This window comes from Rissa tridactyla, chromosome 4 (genome assembly GCF_028500815.1).
Source record: "Rissa tridactyla isolate bRisTri1 chromosome 4, bRisTri1.patW.cur.20221130, whole genome shotgun sequence".
Classification (NCBI taxonomy): Eukaryota; Metazoa; Chordata; class Aves; order Charadriiformes; family Laridae; genus Rissa; species Rissa tridactyla.
The window spans coordinates 44,394,778-44,421,496 of NC_071469.1; the positions used below are offsets into that span (position 1 = coordinate 44,394,778).

Genomic DNA, 26,719 nt, shown 5'->3' on the forward strand with positions numbered 1-26,719 from the left:
CATTGCTATTGGTCTGAAATATTAGACTTAACTGCAGAAATTGTTTTCATTTTGAATTCCTTTCATTACATGTAATGATGCTGTAATAAAACATCGTCCTCTTCTTTGTGTTCCTTTTCACAGAATGGGTGGAGTTCACCCCCTATGAGGTGGGATTGCAAAAATACGGAGCTTTTGTTCGTGCTGAGGATTTTGGCAGCGAGTTCTTCATGGGTCGGTTGATGAAGAAGGTCCCTGAATCCAGGATCTGCTTCTTAGAAGGTAAGCTATTGTCTTAAAAACATCTGAATGATTTTTTTTTTTTTTTTAATTGTGAGATATATAAACCAAGCACTAATAAAGCACTGGTGCATGACTAACAGGGCAGTTTCACCAGAAACGTGAATTAATACTTACTATAATGGATGCAGTTTACTGTAAAAAAGAAAATTCAGTGACAGACAAATACTTATTTTAATTTTTAAAGCTAGTTTTGAATAAAAATATATAGTACCACTTCCGGTCCAACCATAAAATTCAGGTCCCTGGGAATCCACGGTTCTGCTGATGCTACTCCAGAAGGGTGAACTCCAGAGCCTCTTGCCTGTCTCACAGGTAGTCAGTAATTTGTGTGCTTCCTATAGACAGTTTACATGGGCCTCCATGCTGATTCTCTGCTGCATCCGGGTGTGCTTGAGCATGCCAGGTCTCCCCTGCTCCAAAGCGTCTGCTTTGGCCACACAAAACTGGCTCCAGTTTCCACCTTGCCTGGGCAAGCCTGGGGGGAAAACAGCATAGTCATATCCAGAAGTATTTTTGCTATTGACTGAAGTGGAGCATGGGTACGTGTTTTCCAGACAAAGAGACAAGCTGTAAACTTGTGACTGGTTCGAGATGCAAACTTGTCTTCAACTGGCCACTTCACTCAGAGTGAGGGACACATTGAACTATTTTAGCCTAAGCCTATGCTGGACATGCATACATTTGCACTTCCTGAAACAAAAACCAGTGAGAACTTGTGCTCTAAGGGATAACCAGAGAAATTGTTTCTCAAGCTCTAAAATGCCTGGTCAAAACTGATCCCTCGGTGTGTTAACAGGCTTATTCCCATGGCAGGCGGGTTGGAACTGGGTGATCTTTAAAGTCCCTTCCAACCCAAACCATTCCATGATTCTATGAAATGCAGAAGCTGTGAGATCACATTGTAGTTAGACCCTTATCAATACAGTTCCCCATCAAATCTCTCAGATTGCAAACTTTCATTCTTTCCTTTTATACAAGCCTTGTTCTACTTGGTTTTTTTCCTGAAAACCTAGGCTTCTTAAATCATATTAATTCACAAAAATCTCACCATTTGTTAAAATATATATCCATCCCTAAGTACCATAAAACAAAAACTGGATATCAAAATAAGGTTTAAAAAACAGTAGCCAAATAAGAATGACATATCATCCATTTAAAACAAACTAAAGAAAAGCATAAACCTCACAAATTTAATCTCATGATAACAGTTTTGAAATTCATGATGTGTGAATGTTTGAGTTAGAAAGCTCTTTCCTTTTACAGGCATGTGGAGTAGTTTATTTTCACTGAATGTGTTATATATCTGGAATTTGTCCCATTCATCAGAAGATTTCTGGCACAGGTGGACCCGTGATAAAATTGACAATATAGGTAAATGATCATACTTCTTCCTTACTGTGTATTTATCCTTAGATAGAGTTAACATTAGACAAACCATCACACACCATCTGCTATGTGAGATGTGCGCCGTGTATTTGGCATTTTTTGGAGTGTTTCTTCAAACGCCACATTTCCTTTCCAGAATGAATTGGATTCAAAGTCTCATACTGCAAAGCATAATTGGATAATGTAAAAATCTCCAGTCCTGTGGTCTATGTGCTCACTGAGGGTTCAACACCGATGTTGGCAGATGAGTAAAATGTTCAGAAATAGTAAGATTGATCTGTAAATGATTAATAAAGCAAAAACATCTTGACTATGTTAAGTAGGAGCTACTGTTATCCAAATAAGTACAACAGTTACCCTTTTCCAAAGCCTACGTTCAGCCTGTTCCACAAGTGTTCCACAACGTCTGGTGCAGATTTTTGTTGGTGCCTGATACTGGGTTTTGTTTTTTATCCACATCTTGACTATGTAAGAAAATGGTATTTGGCTGGTAAGAGTAGCATTTTATTTTCTTTTTCATTTGGTCACTTGTGCTCATGGAGTCTTTTCATCCCAGACCTTTTAAATAAAGAAAACACTGATTTTTACTACTTAACTTTGGCATATTGGGGATGACCTTGCTCTAGGCAGGTAGAATTTAACACCTTTTCGCTGTGCAGACGAGGAACCCCTCCTATCGCTGAAGCCGCACGAGCTCAGGACTCGCCTGTTCACCCCTCCTGGCCCCCTGGGCAGTGCTCTTCGCGGTGCTCTCACCGACCGCCTCAGTGTCGCCCAGGAGCACAGCTTCCTAAAGGGTTTCCAGATGCATAATGACTACCTGGAGAACAAACACTTCTGCAGATGGAAAGGTAACAGAAGAGCTGTGTGCCTGGGGAGAGGATAAACAAGCAGAACAAAACGAAACCCAGAGTTGATATTAAACCCATTCTCCAAGGTTAGAGGCTGTGGTTGGGCAGAATCACTATTAGATCAATCAGTTGTGGCACAGTGGGATGTAGCATGGCGTGGTGTTAAGCTCCATGCCAATGGTTTGCTGGTGGCACACACCTCCCAAGGCAGGGGCACCAGGTCCTGATGGTGGTCCTCCCTTTTTCCCTTTGAAGACACACGTACTGGGGAGGCACAAGAAACCCCCTTCATGAATGTTGCGATTGCAGGTCCAAAACTGCATGGGGCTGGGGGTAAGGAGGGCAGAAGAGAAGGGATACAGTGAATCCCCCTTCCCCGAAAACAGGAACCAGTCAGGGCTCTGTGGTCATGGTGTAAGAGTTGAAAACAGGCTAACCAGTTTTGCACTATTACACCTACAGCAAGAAATATCTTTCCTTTTAGATACTGTGTTAGACACATTTCCCAACCAGCTGACACAATCAGAGGAATTCCTGTCTCTGGTAGATACGGGATTTTTCATCAATACAAGCATCATGCCACTTTTAAAACCAGAGAGAAAGGTGGATGTCATCCTGCATTTAAATTACAGTGCAGGATCCCAGATACAGGTGAGAGGAACTGAAGTAGTCTCCATTTCTTCTTCAACAGCTGCATACCTGGAAGTTTTTAACACTTAGGTGCTTTCTATATTGCTCCTGCTAAAAGTCTTAACCACTAGCATTTTTAGCTTAATGCTGCAGTGTGATACTTCATTTATAGGCTCTATATTTGTTTTTCTTGTATGATACAACTGTTTTGTGCTAAGAACTCCGGGAAAGCAAAAACCTCTCTACTGACACAGCGCTTTCCAATAGGGGTCTCAGAGCTTTCACACAGCTTGGAAAATGCCCCCTTTGTCACTGGACTCTAAGAAATCCTGAGCCCTGAGATCCTCTTTCGGTCTTCATGCTGTTCTGTTCATTGATCCAGGCTCTGGACCAGACCTGCAAGTACTGCTCAGAGCAGGGAATCCTTTTTCCCAGAGTGGACTTGAGTGAAGAAGACAGGAAAAACCTGAAGGAATGTTACCTCTTTGATGGAGCTGAGACTCCAGGAGCACCAGTACTGCTATTTTTCCCACTAATTAATGATACCTTCCAAAAATACAAAGCACCAGGTAAGTAATCAAGCATGTCAGAAAAAGGTTGACATCATGGCCAGCCTATTAAAGCATAGAATCATAGAATGGTTTGTGTTGGAAGGGACCTACCTCCAAACCCCTGCCATGTGCAGGGACACCTTCCCCTAGACCAGGTTACTCAAAGATCCATCCAACCTGGCCTTGAACACTTCCAGGGATGGAGCATCCACAACTACAACTCCCAATTGAAGGGAGTATATTTAATACTCCAACACTTAAACTTCACTGCTGGCTCGTTCCAATACATCAAACCTCCCTGTTGCTTAAAGCTAGTTGTTTTCCCAAGTCAGATTTGCTGTCATGGGGTTCCTGTTTCAATCCCCAAGATAGTTAGTTTGCAGGTAACTTTGATGTACTTACGTAAGCCACAGGCACAGTTTAGAACTGCAGTGTAGACCCACGTAACAGAAAAAAATCACCATTTTTCTCCCCTCATTATGTGAAGAAGCTGATATCCACCTGAGCCAGGGACTGAGTTGTCAGTTTGAAAAAAAATCATTTGTTTAAAAAACAATTTTAAAAACCCACAAGAGTAATTTAGATTATGAACTCTCTCCATGGAGAGACATCTCCTTTCCCTGCTCTGTTAAAAGTTTGCTTGCTTATGACCAGAGTAATTCCCAACTTTCAAAAGTGATTTGTCTCCCCTTCCTCCTAGGTCAGAAGCGCTCAGAGTCAGAGATGGAAGATGGCAAAGTTGATCTTTACGGCTCCTGTTCCCCTTATTCAACATATTCAGTCCAATACACTGAGAAGGCATACGACCGTCTGGTTCAGCTGGGAGAATACAACATCCTGAATAATGAGGACCTTATTATGCAGGCCTTGCACACAGCAGTGGCACGGAAAACACAGAAAAGGAAATAATGTCAGACAAGGGAGGATGCTTTTGTTCCCTTAATCCACCAAGAGACTGAAGCTCCCTTATGAATGGCCAGCAGCCTTCAAAGGATTCCTGATCAACCCCACTTGATGGCAATCTCAGATGAACAAAGAAGACACTGAAGAGAAACTTTTTATCCAAAGAATTTCACTGCAGCAATACATTGCAATTCAACTATTACAGTGGAGTACAGTTCGTTGTATCCTGCAGAAGATGGGCAGTCATGAGGAAGAAAGTCCTAAGATGATAATGAACATGGTGCAAGTTGCCTTGAGAAAGAGTTTGAAATGTTTAAGTGTAACATGTCCAGGGCAGACCACATTAAAAGCATATTTTATTAACATGACTTGTGCTTTGTGTTTGTGAGGTGGTGGTGAGGCAAGGAGCAGCCTGTGGGCCAGGTCTGTGACTGGGACTGTGGCACATTGTAGGCAAGTGTTTAGAGAAAGACAGGCACATGTCATACGGCATCCTGTGGGCACAGATCACGTCTAAGGGTGACTTTGGGCAGAGGCAGAGGAGGCACAGACCATGGGTACCAGATCAACCAAGAAAGCAAAAGAGTATTGCCATTGCTTGGCCACCAAGCTTCTCTGTGCACTTCCTCACTGCTTCTTGGCTACCCATCCCTCTTCCCACTCCTGGTGTGAGCAGTAGTAGCATAGTGACTAGAAATACAAGCTAAACAGAACAACACTCTGCTGGCTTTAATCCCCCTCAAAACAGAAGCAAGGATGTGCAAGTCCTTGAACTCATCAGCTCTGCCTGCCCTCGCTGTTGCCTGGGTGTCGCACGAGCTCAGCACCTGCAGAACTAGGAGGCACCCACATGGGAGGAAAAGGGCTTTACATGGTCTTGGTGCAAGAAGGAATATTTTCTGTTTTGCAGTAGGGCACCTAAAGAGGATATCCTGCTCCAGGAATGTTATTTTTTTTCCTCTTGAGATAGCAAAGATTTATGTTACCTATACTGTTGCTGTGGGCCTTGTGCCATCTGTGAAAAAGACAAGAAATGTGTAGACCAATGGAGAACCTGGAAGCTCTGGGAAGGTTTGATATAAAAAGTACATCCTTCTGCATGGCAAACTGCTGCAGGACGATCCATGCCTGCTGAGCAGTAGTTTTTCTTGGACTGGCTCTGCACCAAACCCAGCACCGACATGCACATAACATGGCATAATTTGCCCATTGGGCCAAAGGTGCCATGATGAGAGGTTGCCTAACCTAGACTTCTGTCACTGTTCCCAGTGGGGAAGAGATGGAGGAGCACTGTGCTTGCACCCATAGCAAAGATCCTCCATCTCCTCTTGTGTGCATCACTGTCCGATTTGTTCCCTAGGGTTAAGATGCTTTACTTGTTCATTTGCAAAAAATCCAGTTGAGAAATAGCCTCATGAGACCAAAACCCGTGCAAACCTGCATCACACAGTCATAGCAATATAAGTACGCGAAAGTATTTCTTTCCAAACACACAAATAAGCTCATTTTTATTAAGTTCCTTGCAGGTAACCCATGCTCTAGGTTGAATTAATAGCACAAAACACACTAATACTTCACAGACCAAATGAGTTATTCTGTGTTTCTCCTGGAGCATTCACTTCTCGCTTACTAATAGATGGTAGAAATTCCCTAATTCTTCATAGGTATCTGTTTTATTAGACAAAGTAATATTGAAAACATTAATAAAAATAGGAACAACAGGTGATGTTTACATGTGACAAATCTCTCAAAATAAGTAAAGCGTACTCAAGATATGCATGTATTTCTTTTTTCTTGTTCTGTAGGAATTTGAAAAGATTAGGTTGGAAAGTGAGAATACAAATTCTTAATACAAGATTTTGATTCTCCCAGGTTACCTATTGTGAATGATTATTTCTAAGCATACCAATTTTGAATACATAAACATACTAGTGAAAAAAGTCAGTTATATTTTTAATTGTTTTCCACTCATAATTTAACTGTTCATAATCCATGTTTTCTATTTTGCCCCTTCTCTGACTAATATCTAATGTGCTTAATAATGTACAAGTGTGTTGAATTTCTCAGTGTATGTAAGAGTACAGCATTTACAATTAGTAGCCTACTAAAGCCACCTATGGTTACATTTCAATGTTAAAATTCTTTGGATTGCAGAAGGGCTCTGTACTGGGTTTACATGGCAAGGTTTTGGTAGCAGGGTGGGGTCCTGCTGCGTGGCCTCTATGGCTTCCAGTCACATTTCAAGGTGAATGAGCAGGATTTTATCTCTACTTTCCAAATGAGTAGGTAAAAGTATTCGCAGTGTGCTTGGCTGAGTCGTGTCACTCTGAAGCTTTAAATAGCATCATCAGAGCCTGGTAGAGTGAGCAGGATACAGTGTTTCTGTAATGACTTGCCAGCCAAGGACAAAAGTGCTCTGTGCAGCTCCCTCTTTTGAAATATAGGGGAGAAGGAGCGTCAGTGGCTGGGAGGGGTGTCTGTGAAATGCTTGCCTTGTTCCTGTAAGGGAGCTCTCTGGATGTAGTCACGCTTTTGTTTCTGTACTGCTGAAAAGTTGTAGCTTTAACAGTGTGGTTTGTCGGGGATGGATTCTCAGAAGATCCTTTTTGTGGATGATGGACAGGTTCTGGCTCTCAGCTCTTCTTCACTTTGCATTTACCCTTCCAGAATGAAACTGTGAGAGTTGGCTGTCTTGTAGTCAGCCTAGACTGACTTTCTCATGACCAGTTCACTTTCTCTGCACAGTCAGTGTGAACCTCTCAAGGGATGATCCTTATGGCTACATACAGGTCAGAAGAAATTTCCTTTTAAAACTACCACCAGTGTCCCCAGCTTCAGCCATTCACATGTCAGTGGGGAGCTGGGGTATCTCCCACGTATTTTTGTGCTTGACCTTTCTTCTGGGATACCCCCCAAATTGACAGGCGCTTTTAAATGACTACGGTCATTTATAACATGTCTCATTTTAGACATTTTCTGGGGCATTGTTTTGCTCAGTTAGGCCTAACTCAAGATTCAACAAGCCTCAAGGAGGCTTTTTACACCTTACATGTGTGAAACCAAAGCAGGAGGTTAAGCAAGGAGAGACAGTAGGCTGCAGCAAATAGGACTGGGAGGCCTCAGGAGAGGTGAGGTAGGACTGTGAAGCTCTAGAGGCTAAAGCTAAGCCTGCAGGGATAGTCAGGTTGTTTGGATCCTTTGCAATCCTTGTTTGCAAGTACACAATGATAAGGTTTTAGCCAATGTTGAGGGAAAGTTTTCTGGGGCATGTTTTTCCCACTGTTGCCTGCTAAATGGGCCTATCTGCTTGCACTTCTTTAATCCGTCCATTTTATAGTAGTGTACAGAGGTCTTGAATTGTTGAGCTCTGATTAGCTCCTATTAGGCGGTGGAAGAACAAAGTAAAACAGTGAATACAGTTTTGTATTTGTACTACATTATTCATCTTATTTCCTCGTATAGACTTATAAAAGCCAGAAGTACCATCAGATCACCTTGTTTCACTTGTTAGATGTCAGACCTGTTACCTGCCATGCAGTTACTTAAATGTTAATCCTGATTACCTGCGGCTGACCAAAGTCTATCTTGAAGGAAAATGACCCCTCTTCTTTTAAAGATATCAGGAATGGTGAATTCACATTTCATAGAAGTATGTTCTACAGGGTGATCATCTTCCAGCTATAATTATGCACTTTGTTTCCAGTTTCATTAGTTTGGCCAGAGCCCAGACATTAGTTCTTCTTAAATGGTTTTCTATTAATTTAAAAGCCATTGCATCACCATTGTTTCTTCACTAGGTTTGATTTTATGAAATATGCGAAGGTTACATCACCAGTAGATTCAGCCCTTCGAGTTCTCATTATAAAAAAATCTTTATTAGCTAGATCCAGCTGTAGTTCTGTTCTTGCACTCCCTCCAACTCTTTGTCATCCCTTTATAAAATGCAGACTCCAGTACATTTCCCAATATTGCTATATACAGAGATGAACATTGCCTTGTTATTCTTACAGATAAATGACTTTCCACTTTCTAGATGCATAATCCAGTTGTCCTCATTTGCCATTAGAGACTTCTGCTGAGTTGCTCGTCTTGTATAAGCCTGGTGAGTTGCTGTTTTCCACACTACATTCTTCCCTTTCATAAGGGGGAGTAAATTCTAACTTACATTTGTCACTCTTTTAATCATAACTTCATACTTCAGTGTGTTAGAATTAACTGTGGTTAATCAGGCCAGTTTATCAAGCAGGTCAGACTGTTCTGTATGATTGCCCTGTCCTCAGTATTACTCAGCACTCCATCAATCTTTATTCTACTGCAAATTTGGCCAGTCAGGATGTCACACTTGTTTCCAAATCACTCATCAAAATGTTGAATAGATTTTGAGACCATTAAACTCTTAAAAATTCCTCAGAAGAAAACTTTTTCAGTGATGTTTCTCACTGAGGACTAATTATGAAATCAGTTAGATAACAAATTCTTAACCTTAGAAATACGCACCTTTTTCAGTCTTTGCATAACAAAATCTTACTATCTTTGCACAATACAAGTAAAAAAACTGCAGTTGCAGGATAGAACAAAATCGGTCTCTTGTTATTAAAACACCCACTATTTTATACTGACTGGCTTCCAGACGGTAGCTCAGGGCTTCTCAAAACTGCTTATCACCTTACAGGGAACCTCTGGCTGATGCTAACCCCAAAGAGATTTCTTTTCCATGCCGTCCCATGCTCATTATTGGTGGAACAGTAATTGTTTTAACATCCTTTACGTCTTTATTACACTCTGGTCACTGAAAGACATCTCCAGTACCCTGACTTGCAAGATCAATGCATCCATAGGAACAGCACACTTCAGTTTTGGCAGTATATTGGCATCACCTCTAGTACATACCTAAGATAAGGAAATTAAAGAAGAATTTCTGTGCACATTCCAAATATAACTAAGACTTTCACAAAGATTAATAGAAAAAGATTTTAAAGAGAAGAGAAGAGAAGGGAAGGGAAGGGAAGGGAAGGGAAGGGAAGGGAAGGGAAGGGAAGGGAAGGGAAGGGAAGGGAAGGGAAGGGAAGGGAAGGGAAGGGAAGAGGAGGGGAGGGGAGAGGAGAGGAGAGGAGAGGAGAGGAGAGGAGAGGAGAGGAGAGGAGAGGAGAGGAGAGGAGAGGAGAAAATGAAATGCACAATTATATCTGCCTTTATTAAGATCAGCTTTCCTGTCCTTTTATTTCTCAGCTATATAGTTCTTAAGCTCTTTCCCGAGCCATATGGCTAGGCATTCCACTCTTACACAAGCCAGGAGGTAGGTCTTTTATTTCTGCTTTCATGGAAAGGGTTTCAGACATTATTTTTACTCCAAATCTCCCCAGGTGTTTTTACACATACATATATATACACATAGACACATACATATGGAATTTGACTGGGTGGAACCATCTGCTGTCCAGACAGTAAATCGTACTAGTTAATGACTGTCCTAAGGCTCACTAATTACACTTCATCGATCTTTTTTGGGGGGGAAAACACTCCCTTGTGTGGTGGAGTGCAGTTTTCTGTGTATAATTGCTTTGTATGCTGAAACTTGTACTTCATATAAACCTGCATACATTAACATATGCTGTACAAAACATATGAAAGACAAATGAGAAGAACGTATGTGACTTGAAACTAACTCTTGGCTCAAAATAGGCATTCCTATTAACTACTTCAGGGATGATGCGGCATTTGCTGTGTATGATTGCCAGTCCACATTTTGAGGAATAGCAAGAGAACCAGGACTGGTAATATATAGTGATGGATTTTAAGATAATCAGATATTGTGCCCACTATTGCAATGACAACCAGCGGAACCAATCTACACAATATTCACTTTCTTTCAATTTTCTGTAGTTCTGCAGAATGCCATGAATTAAAATAGCTGAACCACAGACAGCCGAGAATCTTCCCAGACTACACTTTTGGAACTAATTGGTAAGAATTATCTCTATTCTGTCTTAATATATTTTGTATGGCTATATGTTGCAAAGTAGTTTATAATATTCATTGATTAAACATGCAAAGTTTCTTCTTTCCCAGCACAGAACACAAGTGTTTTATTAGCATTCCTGCTTTAGCTGCATCACTAGTAATTATTTTGCTATCTCTTTGAAGTAATGAGTATAGATCTTTGATAGGATTTTGCTTTCTCCTCACATACATTTCCTTTATATTTGCATATATACATATGTCTATATAAGCTTCCTGTTGTCACCCGTGAAAATAATGTTTTTTCTATATTCCATTAGTTATGATTTACTTTGAAAGTTTCGTATTTCACTGTTTTCCAATGTACCGTGCATTTCTTTTTCACACGAGGCTGCTGCCTTCCTATCACCTCTGAAAGACATTGGGCTTTCAGCCAAAATTGTGATTGGGATAGTTCATATCATACCACTGAGATTTCCTCAACTGCAGCAGGAGTAGCTATTTATGCTGCCAGAGACATCTTTTAGCCCATCCTGGCCTTTCCTACTGGTTTTTAGCATGAAGCTGCAACGTTGAGCCTCTTTGTCAATCACATAAGTTTTTTTGCCAACATCTAGTCTGACCTTATCATTGTCTTGGACTTGTGGAAATATAAGGAATAATTAATTCTGCTTTCACGTCATATCTGTGCAATGTGATCTAATTGAGTAGGTTTTAGTCATTACATCACGTATGGTCACAATATCAGAACCATGTGAGAGTTGCATGCAATAGCTGTTTAAACAGGTTTCCACATGCTTTAGTAACATGTGGCTCCCTTACATTTATTATAATGGATATTTAGCAATGTTTGCCACGACAAATTTGTCTTTCTTTAATCTATGTTTTCTTGACCTGACCTAAGAGTCATGCTTGCCTTTGATGTCTGTGAGTTTTAGCACAGTATCGTGTTGCAATGGTGATTTAATTTAGCATGTAATAGGATGTACTTAAATAGTTGCCTATCTCGATCTCCTGGAGAATGTTTCTTTCCTTACGCATTTCTGAAACACTTCCTTAAGATGTTTTGCAATTGTTTCTTTCAAGTCTTTCCATGTGGAGCTGTTAACATAGTTTAATCTTTGTGATCAGCCCTTTTGTGAGTAAGTGGCCACAGTAACACTTCTGCACAGGTTTGTATTTTGTTCAGCAGGAGCATGGGGAAATATAGCTGGTATTTTTTGCCTACCAGCCCCAAATTCTCCCACGCTCAGCTCCCCAGACAACTGCAAAGCCTTTTCTGACTCCCTGAGAAATGGCTTTGTTTTGTTAACAGTCGTGTGGAGTCACACGTGTAGGGTCACTGAGACCACATCGCACAAGGCATGGATGATAGCTCAATCTCAGATGGCAGAAAATGCAGGTTTGTGGGGTGTCTGGGTGACTCCCAACAGAGCCTGGCTTTGCTAAGCACTGCTTACGTGACCTACCAGGTGCCCTGGAAAGGCTGTCACTCCATCCTCCTGGTGACAACACATTGTATATAGGGCAAGATACGCTGCCATGCACACCTCTTCAGATTGCACAAGGCTTGAAGTCAAATGGCAATGGGAACATGGCTTCTGCACATGTGGAGAGATACTGGATGCAAGAGCTTCTGCAATAGCCGGGCCTTTCTCATGCAAGAAAGAGGCACCAGGAATTTCAGTGCTGCAAGATTAACTGGAGTGAGTGCATCACCTAACCCCGTGCTTCCTCTTCCTTTTCAGCCTGCAAGTGGAACGGGAAATTCCCAGAGTGCCTGGCAGTATTTCCTCAGTTGGGTACACCTTCCCTAAGGATCTCCTTTTCCCATAGCTTGTGTTTTCTCACCAGGGTTCTCATGCTGGAGGCAGCCACCTTCCCCAGGTTGCGGTTCTCCCAGGGACTGACAGTGGAAGTGGAAGGGAGCTACATCTTTCAGGCAAGAATCTCTTGGCTGTTTCTGCCCCTCTCAGTTAATTAGGAGGGAGGGACTTCATTCTCTTGCAGCACTGCATCACATGTGGGCTCTGGTCTCAGACGGCACTGTTCTATCCTTTTCTGCAATACAGAAAATGTCAAAAAAGTTAGGAATTTCATCATAACAAAAGCTGAGCCATTGCCATGTTGAGAAAAGCAGTCCCCTGATGTCTGGTGAAACACTCTGGTTATGCCAGTCTTGGCTGAAAAGGCAATGCACTCAGAAAGGTGCCATGCTCCCCTTTACACTGAGGAAGTAAAAGCAATCCTGCTAAGCAATGGGGAAGGCTTTGAGGAACTGCCATAATCAGTGGAAAACCGGTCACCTGCATTGGGGTCCCCTGATCCTGCCCAGGACTCTCAAATAACAGTCCTCCCGGGAAACCACGTTTCTCTCTCTACAGTCAGCAAACGTACGCTGGTGACCAACAATTTTATGCATGGGCTAGATTCTTGTAATGTACTTTATCCCCTGGAGCTAACTGCAATGAATACTGGCAATTTAAAGTTGATGATAGCATATGATGTCCCATATGTTAGACAAGAAAAGGAAACTCAAAGGCATACCCCACCAGCACTTCCTGATTTTATTAATGTACCAAGATACCATTAACTTATTACAGCTGAAAAGGTTTAGAAGCCAGTTATTTCAGGATAGGCTGCTTTAGCAGACCAATGTCTTTAAATGTTTGACGGGAGACTATGATGACGCTGGTAAGAATTAGGATCCTACGCAGGGCATGCCTTACAACAGGAAAGACTAATTTAAGAACTTTATATATAAGCTCAGTAATAAAAAAGTATTGCACTTATAGTATCATAGAACAGTTTGGGTTTGAAGGGACCTTTAAAGGTCACCTAGTCCAAGACCCCTGCAATGAGCAGGGACATCTTCAACCAGATACTCAGGTTACTCAGAGGTTACTCAGAGCCCTGTCCAACCTGACCTTGAACGTTTCCAGTGATGGCGCATCTACCACCTCTCTGGGCAACCTGTTCCAGTTCTTCACCACCCTCCCCATAAAAAAATTCTTCCTTATATCTAGTCTGGCTCTACCATCCTTTAGTTAAAAACTATTACCCCTTTTCCTATTGCAACAGGAAAAAGCTGCAAAAAATAAAGTCCGTCCCATCTTTCTTATAAGCCTGCTTTAAGTATTGAAAGGCCACAATAAGGTCTCCCCAGAGCCTTCTCTTCTCTAGGCTACACAACCCCCAACTCTCTCAGCCTGTCCTCATAGGAGAGGTGTTTCATTCCTTTAATAATTTTTGTGGCCCTCCTCTGGACCCACTCCAACAAGTCCATGTCTTTCTTGTGCTGAGGACTCCAAAGCTGGACGCAGTACTCCAGGTGGGCTCTCAGGAGAGCAGAATAGAGGGGCAGAATCACCTCCCTCGACCTGCTGACCACGCTTCTTTTGATGCAGCCCAGAATACAGTTGGCTTTCTGGGCTGCAAGAGCATGTTGCTGGCTCATGTCCAGCTTTTCATCCACCAGTCCCCCAAGTACTTCTTGGCAGGGCTGCTCTGAATTCCTTCATCCTCCAGCCTGTATTGATGCCAGGGGTTGCACAGATCCAGGTGCAGGACCTTGCACTTGGCCCTGTTGAACCTCGTAAGATTCAACAGAGCCTACTTCTCAAACTTCTCCAAGTCCCTCTGGATGTCCTTCCCATCCCTCAGGCATATCAACCACACCACTCAGCTTGGTGTCATCCGCAAACTTACTGAGGGTGCACTCGATCCCACTATCTATGTCAATGATGAAGATATTAAACAGGGGTTTAAAAACAGGGGTCCCTATATGGACCCTTTGAGGGAAACCACTTGTCACTAATCTCCATCTGGACATTGCGCTATTGACCACTACACTCTGGATGTGGCCAACCAGTTCCTCATCCACCAAACAGTCCATCCACCAAATCCATACCTCTCCAATATACAGAGAAGTAAGTTGTGGGGAACCGTGTCAAAGGCCTTACAGAAGTCCAGATAGATGACATTCATAGCTCTTCCCTTGTCTACTGACATAATCACTCCATCACAGAAGGCCACTAGGTTGGTCAGGTTGGTCACCACTTGCCCTTCGTGAAGCCATGCTGTCCCTGTCCTCCACGTGCCCTAGCATGGCTTCCAGGAGGATCTGTTCAATGATCTTCTCAGGCACAGAAGTGAAGCTGACAGGTCATTCGTTCCCAGGATGCTCCTTTCTATCCTTTTTAAAAATGGGTGCAATGTTTGCCTTTTTCCAGTCACTGAGGACTTCACCTGACTGCCATGACTTTTCAAATATCATGGAGAGTGGCTTGGCAACTCTGGGATGCATCTTGTTAGGTCCCATAGATTTATGTATGTTCAGGTTCCCTAGGTGGTCTCGAAACTGATCTCCTTTTACAGTGGGAGGAACCTTGCTTCCCCATTCCCTGCCTTGAGGTCTGTCAACTCGAGAGGTGTGGGAAGCGGGATTACCAGCGAAGATTGAGGCAAAAAAGTTGTTGAGTACTTCAGCCTTCTCCTCATATGTTGTTACCAGATTTTTTCATAGTTACCTTCTTAAATTTTATCCCATGTCAATTATTTTTGAAGTACTCAAAACATTTTGGTTTTAATTCTAGGAAAATGAAAAAGAATTGGAAGAAGCCGAAGAGTATAAAAAAGCACATTCCATACTGTAGTCAGTGAAGCTGTAAGCCTAGAAGTTTCTCAGTACTCTCTTTATATGCATTAGCACTGGGTCCATTCTATACTTTCATTTGACTGTGGCTCTATTACGATTGTTGACTTGCTAAGGTTCTCTTTACACAAACTGGCCTTTCTCTGACTGCAAGATGCACACGCACAGGTCTCCTACAGGTCAGATGTATCAGAAGAGAGGTTATGTTCTAGGTAAGAATAACCAAACCCAAACTGAGATACTGTCAGTACTTGTCCAGGATGATAAGTACTTTTGGGATTGTTTCTGAAATATTTTCTGAATTTAAGTACTCTCTGAGTTTGGGTAAAGTTAGTATATATGTAACAACAAATATCTATACCCCATATTTGTCATGGGGAGGAGTGTACAGAGCCCTCCTAAAAGCAATAATACTCCTGATGGACAGAAACACCACTTTTTCTGCTGATATAACTTTATTGTCCAAATGTTCTCAACCCATTTCACTTTTTCTGTCCTAATGTGTTCATATTTGAATTGTGGATAAATATATACATACCTTTCTCATTTATCTTATTAAAATAAAGGGCATACGGATCACCAGCAGCAACAATGTGGATCAGGCAAAGTTACACAGCCATTGCCATATGAAAGCCTGACTCTCGTGAATGATATTTGGCAATGATGTCATGGAGATTGCTATGATGTCTCAATTTCTGACACGAACTGAACATTTTTGCTTTTATTCAGATGGGCCACCTTGTATTATTACTTTAAACATGCCTGAAACGTTATACTGCTATGAGGCACATCAGCTGCATCTTCCTGTATCCCTGGCAGGTAGAAGATGGCTGTTTCTAGGAAAGATCCTAATGAGGAGTAAACCAGAAGGGCCTTCAGGGAAGCTGGACCCTCCCTTTCTCCAGAAAAATGTGGTCTGGGAAATCCGAGGGGCGATGTGCTGAAGCAAGAGGGGCTGATTACATTGCTAGGTCATGATATGAAAAAGCCCATGATACAGGGATGAGACATAAAGGAGTCTGTAGGCCACAGAGGAGCTGGGAAAGATGGGAAAGAGGCTGAAGAGGGTTATCATTGAGAACAATTGAGAAAGATTAAAAGAAAACACACAATCTAGCTGATCTTTTATTTGTCCTTAGCTGTCACATTAATAAATCTTTGAATGATTAACTCTGATTCAACACATGTCTTTGAGCATTAATGTTAAAATTGGCCTAGCTTAGTTGTTGGTTGTGGTTTTAGATTATGTTGATTGTAGTCTTAGACACCATCAGACTAGCCAGGAAAAAGAAAAAAATATTACAGAAAAAAGCCTCAAATGACAACCAGTTCAAGGCAGAGCAACTTTGGGTGATCTGCATCTCACCAGTAGTTCACCAGCTGACAGACAGACTCCAAAATTGCTGTAAGCGTGGGTATCTAAGGCTGGCCCAGCATAGATTTTCTGCTCTTTGAGTTGCACTAAGCGTATCATTTGACCTCTGGGGCTTTGCCCCACAACTCAGGAGTACATTATGAATATGCTTATAAATACTTAAAGGGTGGATGTCAGGAGGATGGGGCCAGGCTCTTTTCAGTGGTGCCCAGTGACAGGACAAGAGGTAACAGGCACAAACTTGAGCATAGGAAGTTCCACATAAACATGAGAAGGAACTTCTTTACTTTGAGGGTGGCAGAGCACTGGAACAGGCTGCCCAGAGAGGTGGTGGAGTCTCTGGAGACATTAAAAACCCGCCTGGATGCGTTCCTGTGCAACCTGCTGTAGGTGACCCTGCTTTGGCAGGGGGGTTGGACTAGGTGCTCTCCAGAGTCCCTTCCAACCCCTACCATTCTGTGATTCTGTGATTACCTTCAGGTAGTTGTAGCAGTCCTCTCCTCTCTGTCCTTCCCTCTGACATTCCCCATTTGTCCCAAACATGTCTCAGATGTTTATGAAGCAGCTGCTGCTCTTCCTCAGATTGCAGCCTGGGGTTTCATGGAAAACCCAACTTCATATTCCTCCCTTAATATGTCTGGGCATGAGCTATCACTGCACAGTCTGTGCTTTATGAACAGCAGTCCCAAGTCAAGCTGTCCCATTCATGTTCACAGGGGCCTTAGGTGATCCTAAACTGGAATATAGCAGTAAGTTTGTACTTGTACTGGTACTTCAGCATTACATCTTCCTGGTTATCGCAAAACCTCTTCTTTGTTATTTGAATGAATCCGTGAGAAGGTTTTTCATTTATATGCTAATAGACCTTTTGCCCAAGGGTGTTTCGCAGCTTCACATTGTGACAGGGTGAATCACGTGCTAACAACACAACCCAGTTCCTCAATGTCAGGATCCCTCAGCATCAGTAACTTTGGAAACGAGTAATTAAAGAGGATATACTGATTACTAAGGGTGGGATTCACATCACCTACCTTCGGCGATTCAGAACTTAGGTGTCATGTATGACCTGGACATTTAAGCTTCTCCAGAAGAATCCAATATAGAGGAGCTTAGTCAGTACCTGCAGTTGCCACGTTTGCTTTTTCCTCCAAACAGGGAACGCAGGCAACCTGCTTCAACTAGAAGTCTAACTTTTAGACGACTTAGGTGAGGTCGAGCCTATCCTACGCACCTTGTGAAAAGGCCATGTTTGCCTCAAAAGAAATAGTGCTTCATAGTGAAAAGCAATTTGAATTTTCAACTAATTTAGGAAATTCAATACCAGTGCCAGCTTTGAGTCAAGGGCACCTTTGGCTACCTCTGACTTGAGCTTAAAAAACAGGCATTTCATATCAGGAAGGCTTGAGTCAGGAAAGAAGGGTTAGTTGTTAGGCAACAAGCAACTCTTAGTCACCTTCCTAGGGGATGCCGGAGGCTTCTTCTCCCCCTTCATTTCCTTTTGTTTTAAAACCAAAGGTGCAATATGACACACATAAATGGAAACTGGCTCTCATGCAAAAACCTCACACCCATTAGCTTCCATACATCACAGAAACAAGACCTGGAGCTGATAAACTTTGTGGGGCACAATTACAAAGAAATTGTAGCTATCATTCTCATACTTCTGTTGTGGTATCGCACATCCCCTAGGCACTTCAATCAAGGATACAAATAGGCTGTAGCAGAAGAAATAAAAAATGTGTGTGCTTTTATGTGTACAGTTACTTTTCTCTAAACTGCTTCTGGTCAGAATTTTTACAGAAAAAAAAGGCAGATTCTACATTTTTTAATGGAAGTGCAAGTGCTCATACTAAGCAACACATCAGTCAAAGTGTGTGGGAGGCTTGTGACTATTCTTTGCCTATTGCTGTAGTTTATCTAATTCAGTTTCAATTAAGCAGTTCCTGTTCCATCAAAAAGTTTCAATATGATGAAGGTGAGAAAGGAAGTTCATAGCAAACCTTTCCCTTGCACAATGTGATAAAATAAATGTGCTTATTTAATTTAAAAAAAACCCCTGAAAGTGCATGCAAAAAATTAAGCCTAAGAAATCAAACTTTTGCAAGGATAGAGTGCTGGAGGTAAGATGATCAAACTGTCTTAACTTGTTCTCCTTGTAACACCAGCTTTTCATATTGATTCCTCTATGCATATAAGCAAAGTATGTAATGAGACTGCTGGAAGTGATTGGTTTTGTGTCTAGTTTCTGTCAGTCAAGGTCCTTGTACAACACTCATTGCCACAGTCAGAGTGGCTGTGATTTCATACTTATGCAGGTCTCTAATAGGGAGCATCATGCTTTGTCATCCTATTAATCTCAAGTCCTTTCATAAACACTACTTTTAATCATTTGGGAGGACTTTCAATACAAATATATGTGTACCTAAAAATATTTGCATAATGGAATAGAAAATCTATCCACTGAGCTTCCTAGAGGTGTGCTGAACACATACAGATCCTCATTAGACAAAAAAATCATAAAACACACAGGATCAGTCCATTAAATTCCAATAATCTGCTAGTAACCCCCAGCCACCTGGTGACTTGAATCAAATTGCTCAGAAATCTGAATGTTCAGAAAATGACAGTTATGAACTGGGTAAAACAAAAGTGAAGAACTAAAATCTCCTAAAACATGAAATTAGTTTGTTTTGTTAAAATGTTTCGTGATTTTTCAAGGTGAAATATTTGAATCTTATTTAAATTTGTTAAGATTCACACTGTATTAAATGTAAAGCCCAGAATGAGTAAAGCATTTCAAATGGAAAAGTGATACCTTGTGTTTTAGGGAGCACAGAAATGTTATTTATCAAATTTCTTCCTTCTTTCATTTCCTCTGAAGTAGAACACTACAATAAAAACAAACACAGATGTACAAATCATGATGTAACAGCACTTTTCAGGTAAAATTATTTCTTCAGAAGAATTCTTAATATCTTCATACATAAATGTCTTCTTCTCATAATTATCCCCATCTTTTTTTTTTTTTCCATTTTTATTACAGAGGCAATAGAGCATGGAATTCAGGGTCTTTGCATGGAGACAATAAGTGGATGTGTCTATTAGGCTATTATTATCATCACTTTTAGATTATCGCTGTAAGGTTACCTCTCATAGACCATCTCTATCAGATCATTAATCAGGTTATCACTATTATTACTCTTCTATGAGCCTCCAGGTGGGAACAATTTGGTCTCAGCGTATTCTGCTCAGTCACAAGACCTGCAAATAGGAATGTTCGCACCTTACAACAGATGTGCTCTTTGGACAAGTAAAGTGGGTGGGAAATTTTCCTGTTTCAGAAATCGTGGAGGGGTGGAGCTCTGACTCAATGTAATAAAACACCTGTTCAGCAACTTCTGACACTCTTCAAGGATGTAAATATGTTTCAGGAGGCACCGGCAACTGTGGAGCCTAATACACAGGTGCTATTCACAGCACCTGCTTTTAATGCAGCAGCGATCTCAATGGCATCAAGCTCTGCCTTCCCTCAGGTAAGTGGAAAACAGAACAAGCCTGCCAGGAGCCTCTGAGTATTTGATAGAGATTTGTCCCCAGCCTATAATCAGGTCAAGTCCATTCTTACAAGTAGGACGTAAATCTCCAAGAAAACAAGATTCTCCCTTCTTGGCTATTTGAAGCTATGAGGACCTGAGTCAATATCTTCCCACCGAGCAGAGAAACAGCTGCCACTTTCCTGGCACGTTCATTTTATCCACCATAAACAATGAAGAGGTGCAAATTGCCTGTTCCACATCGCAATTCCCCATTGAGGACTTGAAATAAGTAGAAGAATTGGTCTTTATTCTCTTTTTCATCCCGTGTTCTCCCTCCCTCAACAGCATTCAAGCAGCAAATCAAGCCCCTTGGAAAATGAAGAAAGAAAATGGATGATGCACTACGTAGCCGCCAGCGACATTGATGCTAAGGTACTGACTTCAGCAAACTAAAAATAGGTGGGACTAAACTAATGGTTTTTTGAGAAGCGTAGGATTTTATTTTTTTTTTTTACATATTTGGTTATTGAAGATTCATGTGCTTATTTAGAAATAGGAACATTGAATGGAAGAAAATTTTCTTTAGGTGAAGCATCTGCTTTTTTTTTTTTTTTTTTATTCCATTCCTTTATCTATTTATACAAGGTGTGTTATTTTCATGGTTTGACTCCTTAAAGAAATTCCTCAGGGAAAACTTTCTCAATTTACTGATAAAATGGAACTGACTTTGGCCTTTTTTAATGCTATCTCTATTGACTTTAATGGAGTTTTAGCCCAGCATGAATGGAGAATGTTGCCGGCGTTGAAAAGTCAGAGCATTGTTGTTGGCAATCCTTTGGGTTTTGGTCATTAATGTTAGTTTCCAGAAAAAATGCCCACTTTGATCACTGTGCAGCTCATCACAACCAAAGAGGAACAACTCAGCAACAGTTGCAGGGCCTTGACAGAGATACATCTGGTACATGTTTGATGCACGTATATCAGCGATGATTTTTGTCTCCACACTCGGTTAGCTCGCAGCTGACTATACTTTGTGCCAAGCTGCCTCAAAGTAAAAGTGGGTGGTTCCAAAAAAAAAAGTTAATCTACTTCTGATGGTATCTTAAATGGCATGTGATTGAAGTGTCTACAGCTCATAGGAAATCTGTATGTTTAATTTCTTATTTGTGCAACCATACTTTGAAATCAATAGAAAACTACAAACATCATTTTGCTTATGTATGCTACAACCTTATCAAACTCATTGATCAAATTGATCTCTTGTTAGTAGCATTCTGGCAGCTTCTACAGATGGAAATTAGTGTACAAAAAGGGTGACAAACCATCAGGGGGTTGTGAAACTTGATGTAAATGGCAAAGTAGCATAACCAAAACTGACATGGCATTTAGGTGTTCATAATTTGCTCTGTGTGTGTGTGTACTAAAGCTCAGCAAGGGAACGTACTAAAGCAGGAAAAGCAACTATTGGGGAGTGCAATGACCTGATCTCCATAGCATTTTTGTAATGATTTACTGTATTTATACTGCAGTTGTGTTTTGGTTTAGAATATCCATGCTTAAAAGTATCCAATTCTTCTTCATCACTAAGGTAGTTTCATTGTTAGAATGCTGTAGACTGTTAGAATCCAGCATATGTTTTTGAATGTCTGTAAAGAAACATTTAAAAAAATCCTATGGCCTTAAAACCCCGCATGTAGGGGCTCTGGGACCCTTTCCACAGCTTTAATTTGTTGTTCTTGTCCTAATTTCTCCTTATCAAATGAACCTCCAAAAGTTCTGTTTGCTATCCACAAGTGTTTAGCAACTGAGACATTCTCAGACACTCTTTATTTACCTCCTGGCATTTGAACATGTCTTCTCTCCTCTGTACTAAAGCTTGGCACAAAACTGGCATTAAGGGCACAGCCTTGTGCAAGCTGGGCAATTTCTTCCTCTTACTGCCATTGGGTTTCCTGGGCAGCTTTCAGCAATTCCCTTGATTTTTACAAGCCATAGCTTGCCATCTGCCATGGGAGGATGATTGTTAGTAGAGAGGTGTTATAAAGGATAACATGCTTATAGCAGATCTTAAGTTCCAGAACAATTAAACAGGTGCAAAGCTTTCCTTAGCGCTAGGGCTCAAATATTTGCCCAAGTCCTTGCTTCAGTTTGAGAGGACTTTGTGTAGTTGTGGGATAAACTGAATCGTTACTGGATTGGGCTTAGAAAAACATGCCCAAGGGCTGCACATGGAATTTAGCTGTGTTGCCTACCTACGGTGCAAAGCCAAATATGCCCCACTGCTGAATTTTCAGGAAAATGTAACAACTTTGTGAAACCTCCTTCATATTTTCAAATGGATAGGAGCATCAAGAGAGCACCTGTTTAGCTATTTCAGGGAGTCCTGAGAAGACAGTTTGCCTTCTAGCACCTTACACGTGAATACAGGAAAGACGAAACATACTAAAGGATGATCATAAATAGTTGTGAGTAAGGTAGCCTATAGTTACAGTGAATCTAGAAAATTTATCACAGAATATTATGTGTTACTGCATTGTCTTATACAGAATAATTTGTTATTTCCAAAAATGAAAAAAACAATGGTATTTTCCTTGGCAAATTATCAGCTTAAAAAAAGTAGTTGGTGGCTCATCATCTGTGAATGCACTGAAAACTTATATACAGTAATGAAAGAGCAAGAAACTAGGAAGTATAATTTCAGCTCAAGATTAGAAATACTAACATAGGGCAGGGAGGCTCACCAAAGTATTCTGCTGGACATGAAATCAGAAACCAGAGAAGAGCTAGGAGAACTTTAATCAGTTTTTGATTTATGTATGTAAGTGATACACATAAAGTGATGCGCATTCCTTAATGATTTGCTGCAAAGCTAGAAAAAGCCATGACATTTCCAAGGGCCCTGTCATCCTTCCCTCTTAAAAAGAGTATTTGTGATTGAAGTGTGTCGTGCAAGGTCACATTTTGCACGGGTAGCAATGAGCCTTTAAGGAAGGCTGGACAGTCTGGCCATCACTCTGTCATTGCACAGATAAGTTCTGAGGTTCGGGATACAAAGATTTATCTTTGTTAGAGGGGACTGCAAGATGATTTGCCCATCTGTGTACTGTGTATTCTCACATTTTGGTAATTCTTTATTCTAGGTATCAGGAATTGCTCCTGGCTTAATAATGAATGCAAATTTTGTGCTGAAAATAGCTATTTATGATAATTAGTCACTCATGGATAGTTGATTACATTACCAACTCCCTGAACTATGCGTTTTTTTAATGTAACACAAATGATAATCACCAGCAGCAACACACTTGCTTCTTAGTTTATTAGCATCGTTCACTGTATTATTGCAATGAACTAGTGACTAGAGGGAAAAGAGAATTAGTTGCATTATTTGCACTGATGGCACCAGGGACCTGAGTTTCAGTTATAAGGTGTTATTTTGCTTGTTGAATTTTCTGGAGTAGTTTTCAAGTCTGGCATTTGGCCAGCAGAGAAGTATTATATGAAGTAATTTTTCATTAATTACTTTCTTTAAGAAGGATAAGTCTCCTTTCCATTTGTCTCAGAGATTTGCTTTATCGTTAATAGTTCATTTAGGATTTGTCTTCGAAGGCATTGGTGTCTCAAATCATGATGAGAATGATGATTACTGAAGATTGTTCCTTCTTTGCCCTAAGGAGGGGATGGAAATATGTTTTAGAAGAGATTGGTTTTTTTCTACTGCTTTGATTTGGGTGATGTGGCCATCTCAGTGTTATACTGTGAGAAAGCAAGAAGGGTTCAGAGTATAGACTGGTTCTGAGTGCTGTGGAGACCCTTTTCTAACTGGTAAAAAATGTTGAGATATGGAAATAAAACTAATATTTGCATTACTCCTTCCAATTTAAAGTAATCATTATTCTTGGGGGCAGGCTAATACTGGAAAGGATTTTGCCAATGAAACATGCTGACCCTATGAATAGACCCAGGGAGTGAGGTGAACTCGCTCAGCCATGACTTCCCTGGCTGCACATTCTCTGCCACCAAACACACTTACTGAGGCTATCTCCCAGGTTCACATCACTAGCTTTTTCCTCTGTTTTTAATTCCTCGAGTTTCTTTTTCCATTCTCTTCCTTGTGGTCTTCATTCCATGAGCGTACGCTGGATGTGCTGTGGCTGACATAGCCTGTATCTTGCTGTCTCGTGGGACTCAGATTTCTCAGGCAACACAGTGAGATTTTCTGTGACAGGGGGTTACCTGCCTCCTGCAACACTGTGTTTTCATGCACAGTTCATTGCCTTTTCTCTTACAGAGCCCTTACTCAGAGGTCTCCTACTGGAAGTGAGAAATAATTCTTGCTTCTCTTTCAATCAAATTTCTAATCTGTACATTGTGTCTGATGAGTATGCTGCCCTACTGTTCCCTTGACAAGCTCTTCAAATTTAAATAAACACCTGCTCTTTGCACCAAGCCATCTTCCAGTGACACCAAATATCCCCATCCCCTTTCTCACCATGATACCACAAGAAATTAAGTGTTTGAACCCTTGTATAATCTTTAACACTATCTAATCTCTGTAGTATTTTACTCTCCTTAATGGAAACACAGGGTTACTTCTATTGTTTTGGGGTTGGTTTATTTTCCCTCCTAATATAGCCCTCCATTACTCTAAGTCTCTCATCAGTTTGTCTTCATTTACATGAAAATATGAGGTTCTTGTGATGCGTTCTTCACATAACCTCTATTCTAGTCTGCTGCAATGGCACTTAGGAATGGGCGGAGAACTGGTGCTTGGTGTTGACGTGTCTTCGCAGAAACCACGCTTGTTTCTGTCATTCTAGTTCTTAAAAAGTCATGGTAGTTCATACGTGTCTCTGACAATCTTTAAAAACACTTGTTACAAAATGCTGACTGAAGGACTGGTGCCATTAAAGAAGGCTAAGACAGCACCAATACTAAATGCAATTCCTTTAACTCTTTCCTTTGTTTCTCCTGAAACATATCTGCTGAGGTTTTTATGTATTTCTCCAATTTGACTACTAGTTTTGAGGAAGGTATAGAAACAAATGGACAAACCCAACGAGTGTTTGTTCTTTAAGAACAAAACAGGTTGAGGTAAGAAGGCACGGAGTTATTCCTTGCTGATGAAAAAGGAGCGGTGTAACAGTAATGGTTGAAACAATAGTGTGGAGCTGATAATGTTGAGCTCTTACCTCCCCTGTTTAGAACAGACAGCCCTATAAAATATCCTGTGCCCTACATATGACTTTAAGCAACAGTGATTAATTTCCTATTTAGTTTTGGAATGCACCCACCCAGAAGCCGATATCTTCTACTCCTTGTAGCCTGATAAAGAGAATGCATTTGTTCAGCACTGAATAGCCCTCTTGTTGTTTTGGGTGTGCTGCTTCTGTACCTCACAGTAAAAAAATATTAGCATTTTAACTAGCCAACTTACTGAAAACATTCTGACAGTACTATTCCTAGTTATAAGCTTGAGCTCATGGGCAAAGCTTTATGGTTATTTTAGGCACTGGTTAACTTTTATTTAATATGGTTTTAAACTATCCAGCATTTTCTCAAAAATTAATTCTTGCCATTTCATTGGATAACTTCATAGCTTGAGAATTACTGCAATTTTTTGCAAATGACTTTTATGACATTCATGTCTTTCATCCTTATGGAGACGGAGATGATTTGGAAGGTTAAGCTAAATTTTGTCATGATGAATTCCCTGTGGTCCAATGCCTTACACACTTCAGCTGATGTACTGTCTTGTCTCACTGATTTGACCTTTTTAGTAGTCTGACTTTTGTCACAGTAGCAGCACCTATGAATGTGCTTTCTCTTATTTCACTCGAGAGTTTCTTCCTGTTATTTTAATTGAAGTTTCTCAGAAAATAGATAACATCTCCTAATTATTTCATCATCTTCTACCAGCACTCCTCTGTCATTTCAGATAATCTTTTCAAACTTTTTGTCATTAGCTTTCACAACAGATTCTTACTTTGGCTGCCTTTTGTTGTTTTCTGAAGTGACTTTAGAAAGAATTATTGATCTGTTTGCCTTCTGCCATTAAGTCAACTCCTCCTTGACCTCTTCCTGAATATGAGTGACTACCGTCAGGCCTCCACATCACAGAAGTGGCCACCTATTTCTTTACCCCAAGACATACTGTGCCTTCAGTATTTGGCTGCATATCTTTCTGCAAATCTGCAAGTGTCATCATAATTAGCTTGGTAATTTTATAACTTCCACAGACCTTTGCTATTAGAACTGCAAACTAACACTTCTGTATTCACAAATCTACCTCATTTTCATGTTATAACATACTGTTTTATTGATGCTTTACTGAGAAGTCCTTAAAATAATCATTATTATTCCATAACCTGAGTCTCACAAGGTCACTTTTTGATATATGTGTGATACTTTTTATATCTTCCCCTCTTACCGGAGACAGCCAATTCAGAATCTGCTGATAACATCGTCGTATGATAACATCTATGTAACAACTGCATACCCGCTTCAGGATTTGACAGACTTTGAAAGAGTATTTTATTTCCTGTGCAGACCCTTGTACTCTGGCATTCACTGCAGTCTTACTGTGTTACCCCAAC

General features: G+C 40.8%; 2 protein-coding genes across 2 annotated transcripts in view; both read left to right on the forward strand.

The window, feature by feature from the left end:
- LOC128908251 (uncharacterized) overlaps positions 1–4,609 on the forward strand; it is a 58,186-nt gene extending 53,577 nt beyond the window's left edge. The window contains exons 38-43 of the mRNA XM_054198055.1: positions 124–261; positions 1,546–1,653; positions 2,328–2,519; positions 3,004–3,170; positions 3,532–3,718; positions 4,401–4,609. Of these exons, the coding sequence (XP_054054030.1) occupies positions 124–261; positions 1,546–1,653; positions 2,328–2,519; positions 3,004–3,170; positions 3,532–3,718; positions 4,401–4,609 (1,001 nt within the window). The remainder of the gene's footprint in view (positions 1–123; positions 262–1,545; positions 1,654–2,327; positions 2,520–3,003; positions 3,171–3,531; positions 3,719–4,400) is intronic.
- A 15,411-nt stretch (positions 4,610–20,020) lies between these two features.
- LOC128908210 (cytosolic phospholipase A2 epsilon-like) overlaps positions 20,021–26,719 on the forward strand; it is a 38,375-nt gene continuing 31,676 nt past the window's right edge. Inside the window, exons 1-2 of the mRNA XM_054197912.1 lie at positions 20,021–20,123; positions 20,472–20,558. Of these exons, the coding sequence (XP_054053887.1) occupies positions 20,097–20,123; positions 20,472–20,558 (114 nt within the window). The 5' untranslated portion in view covers positions 20,021–20,096. The remainder of the gene's footprint in view (positions 20,124–20,471; positions 20,559–26,719) is intronic.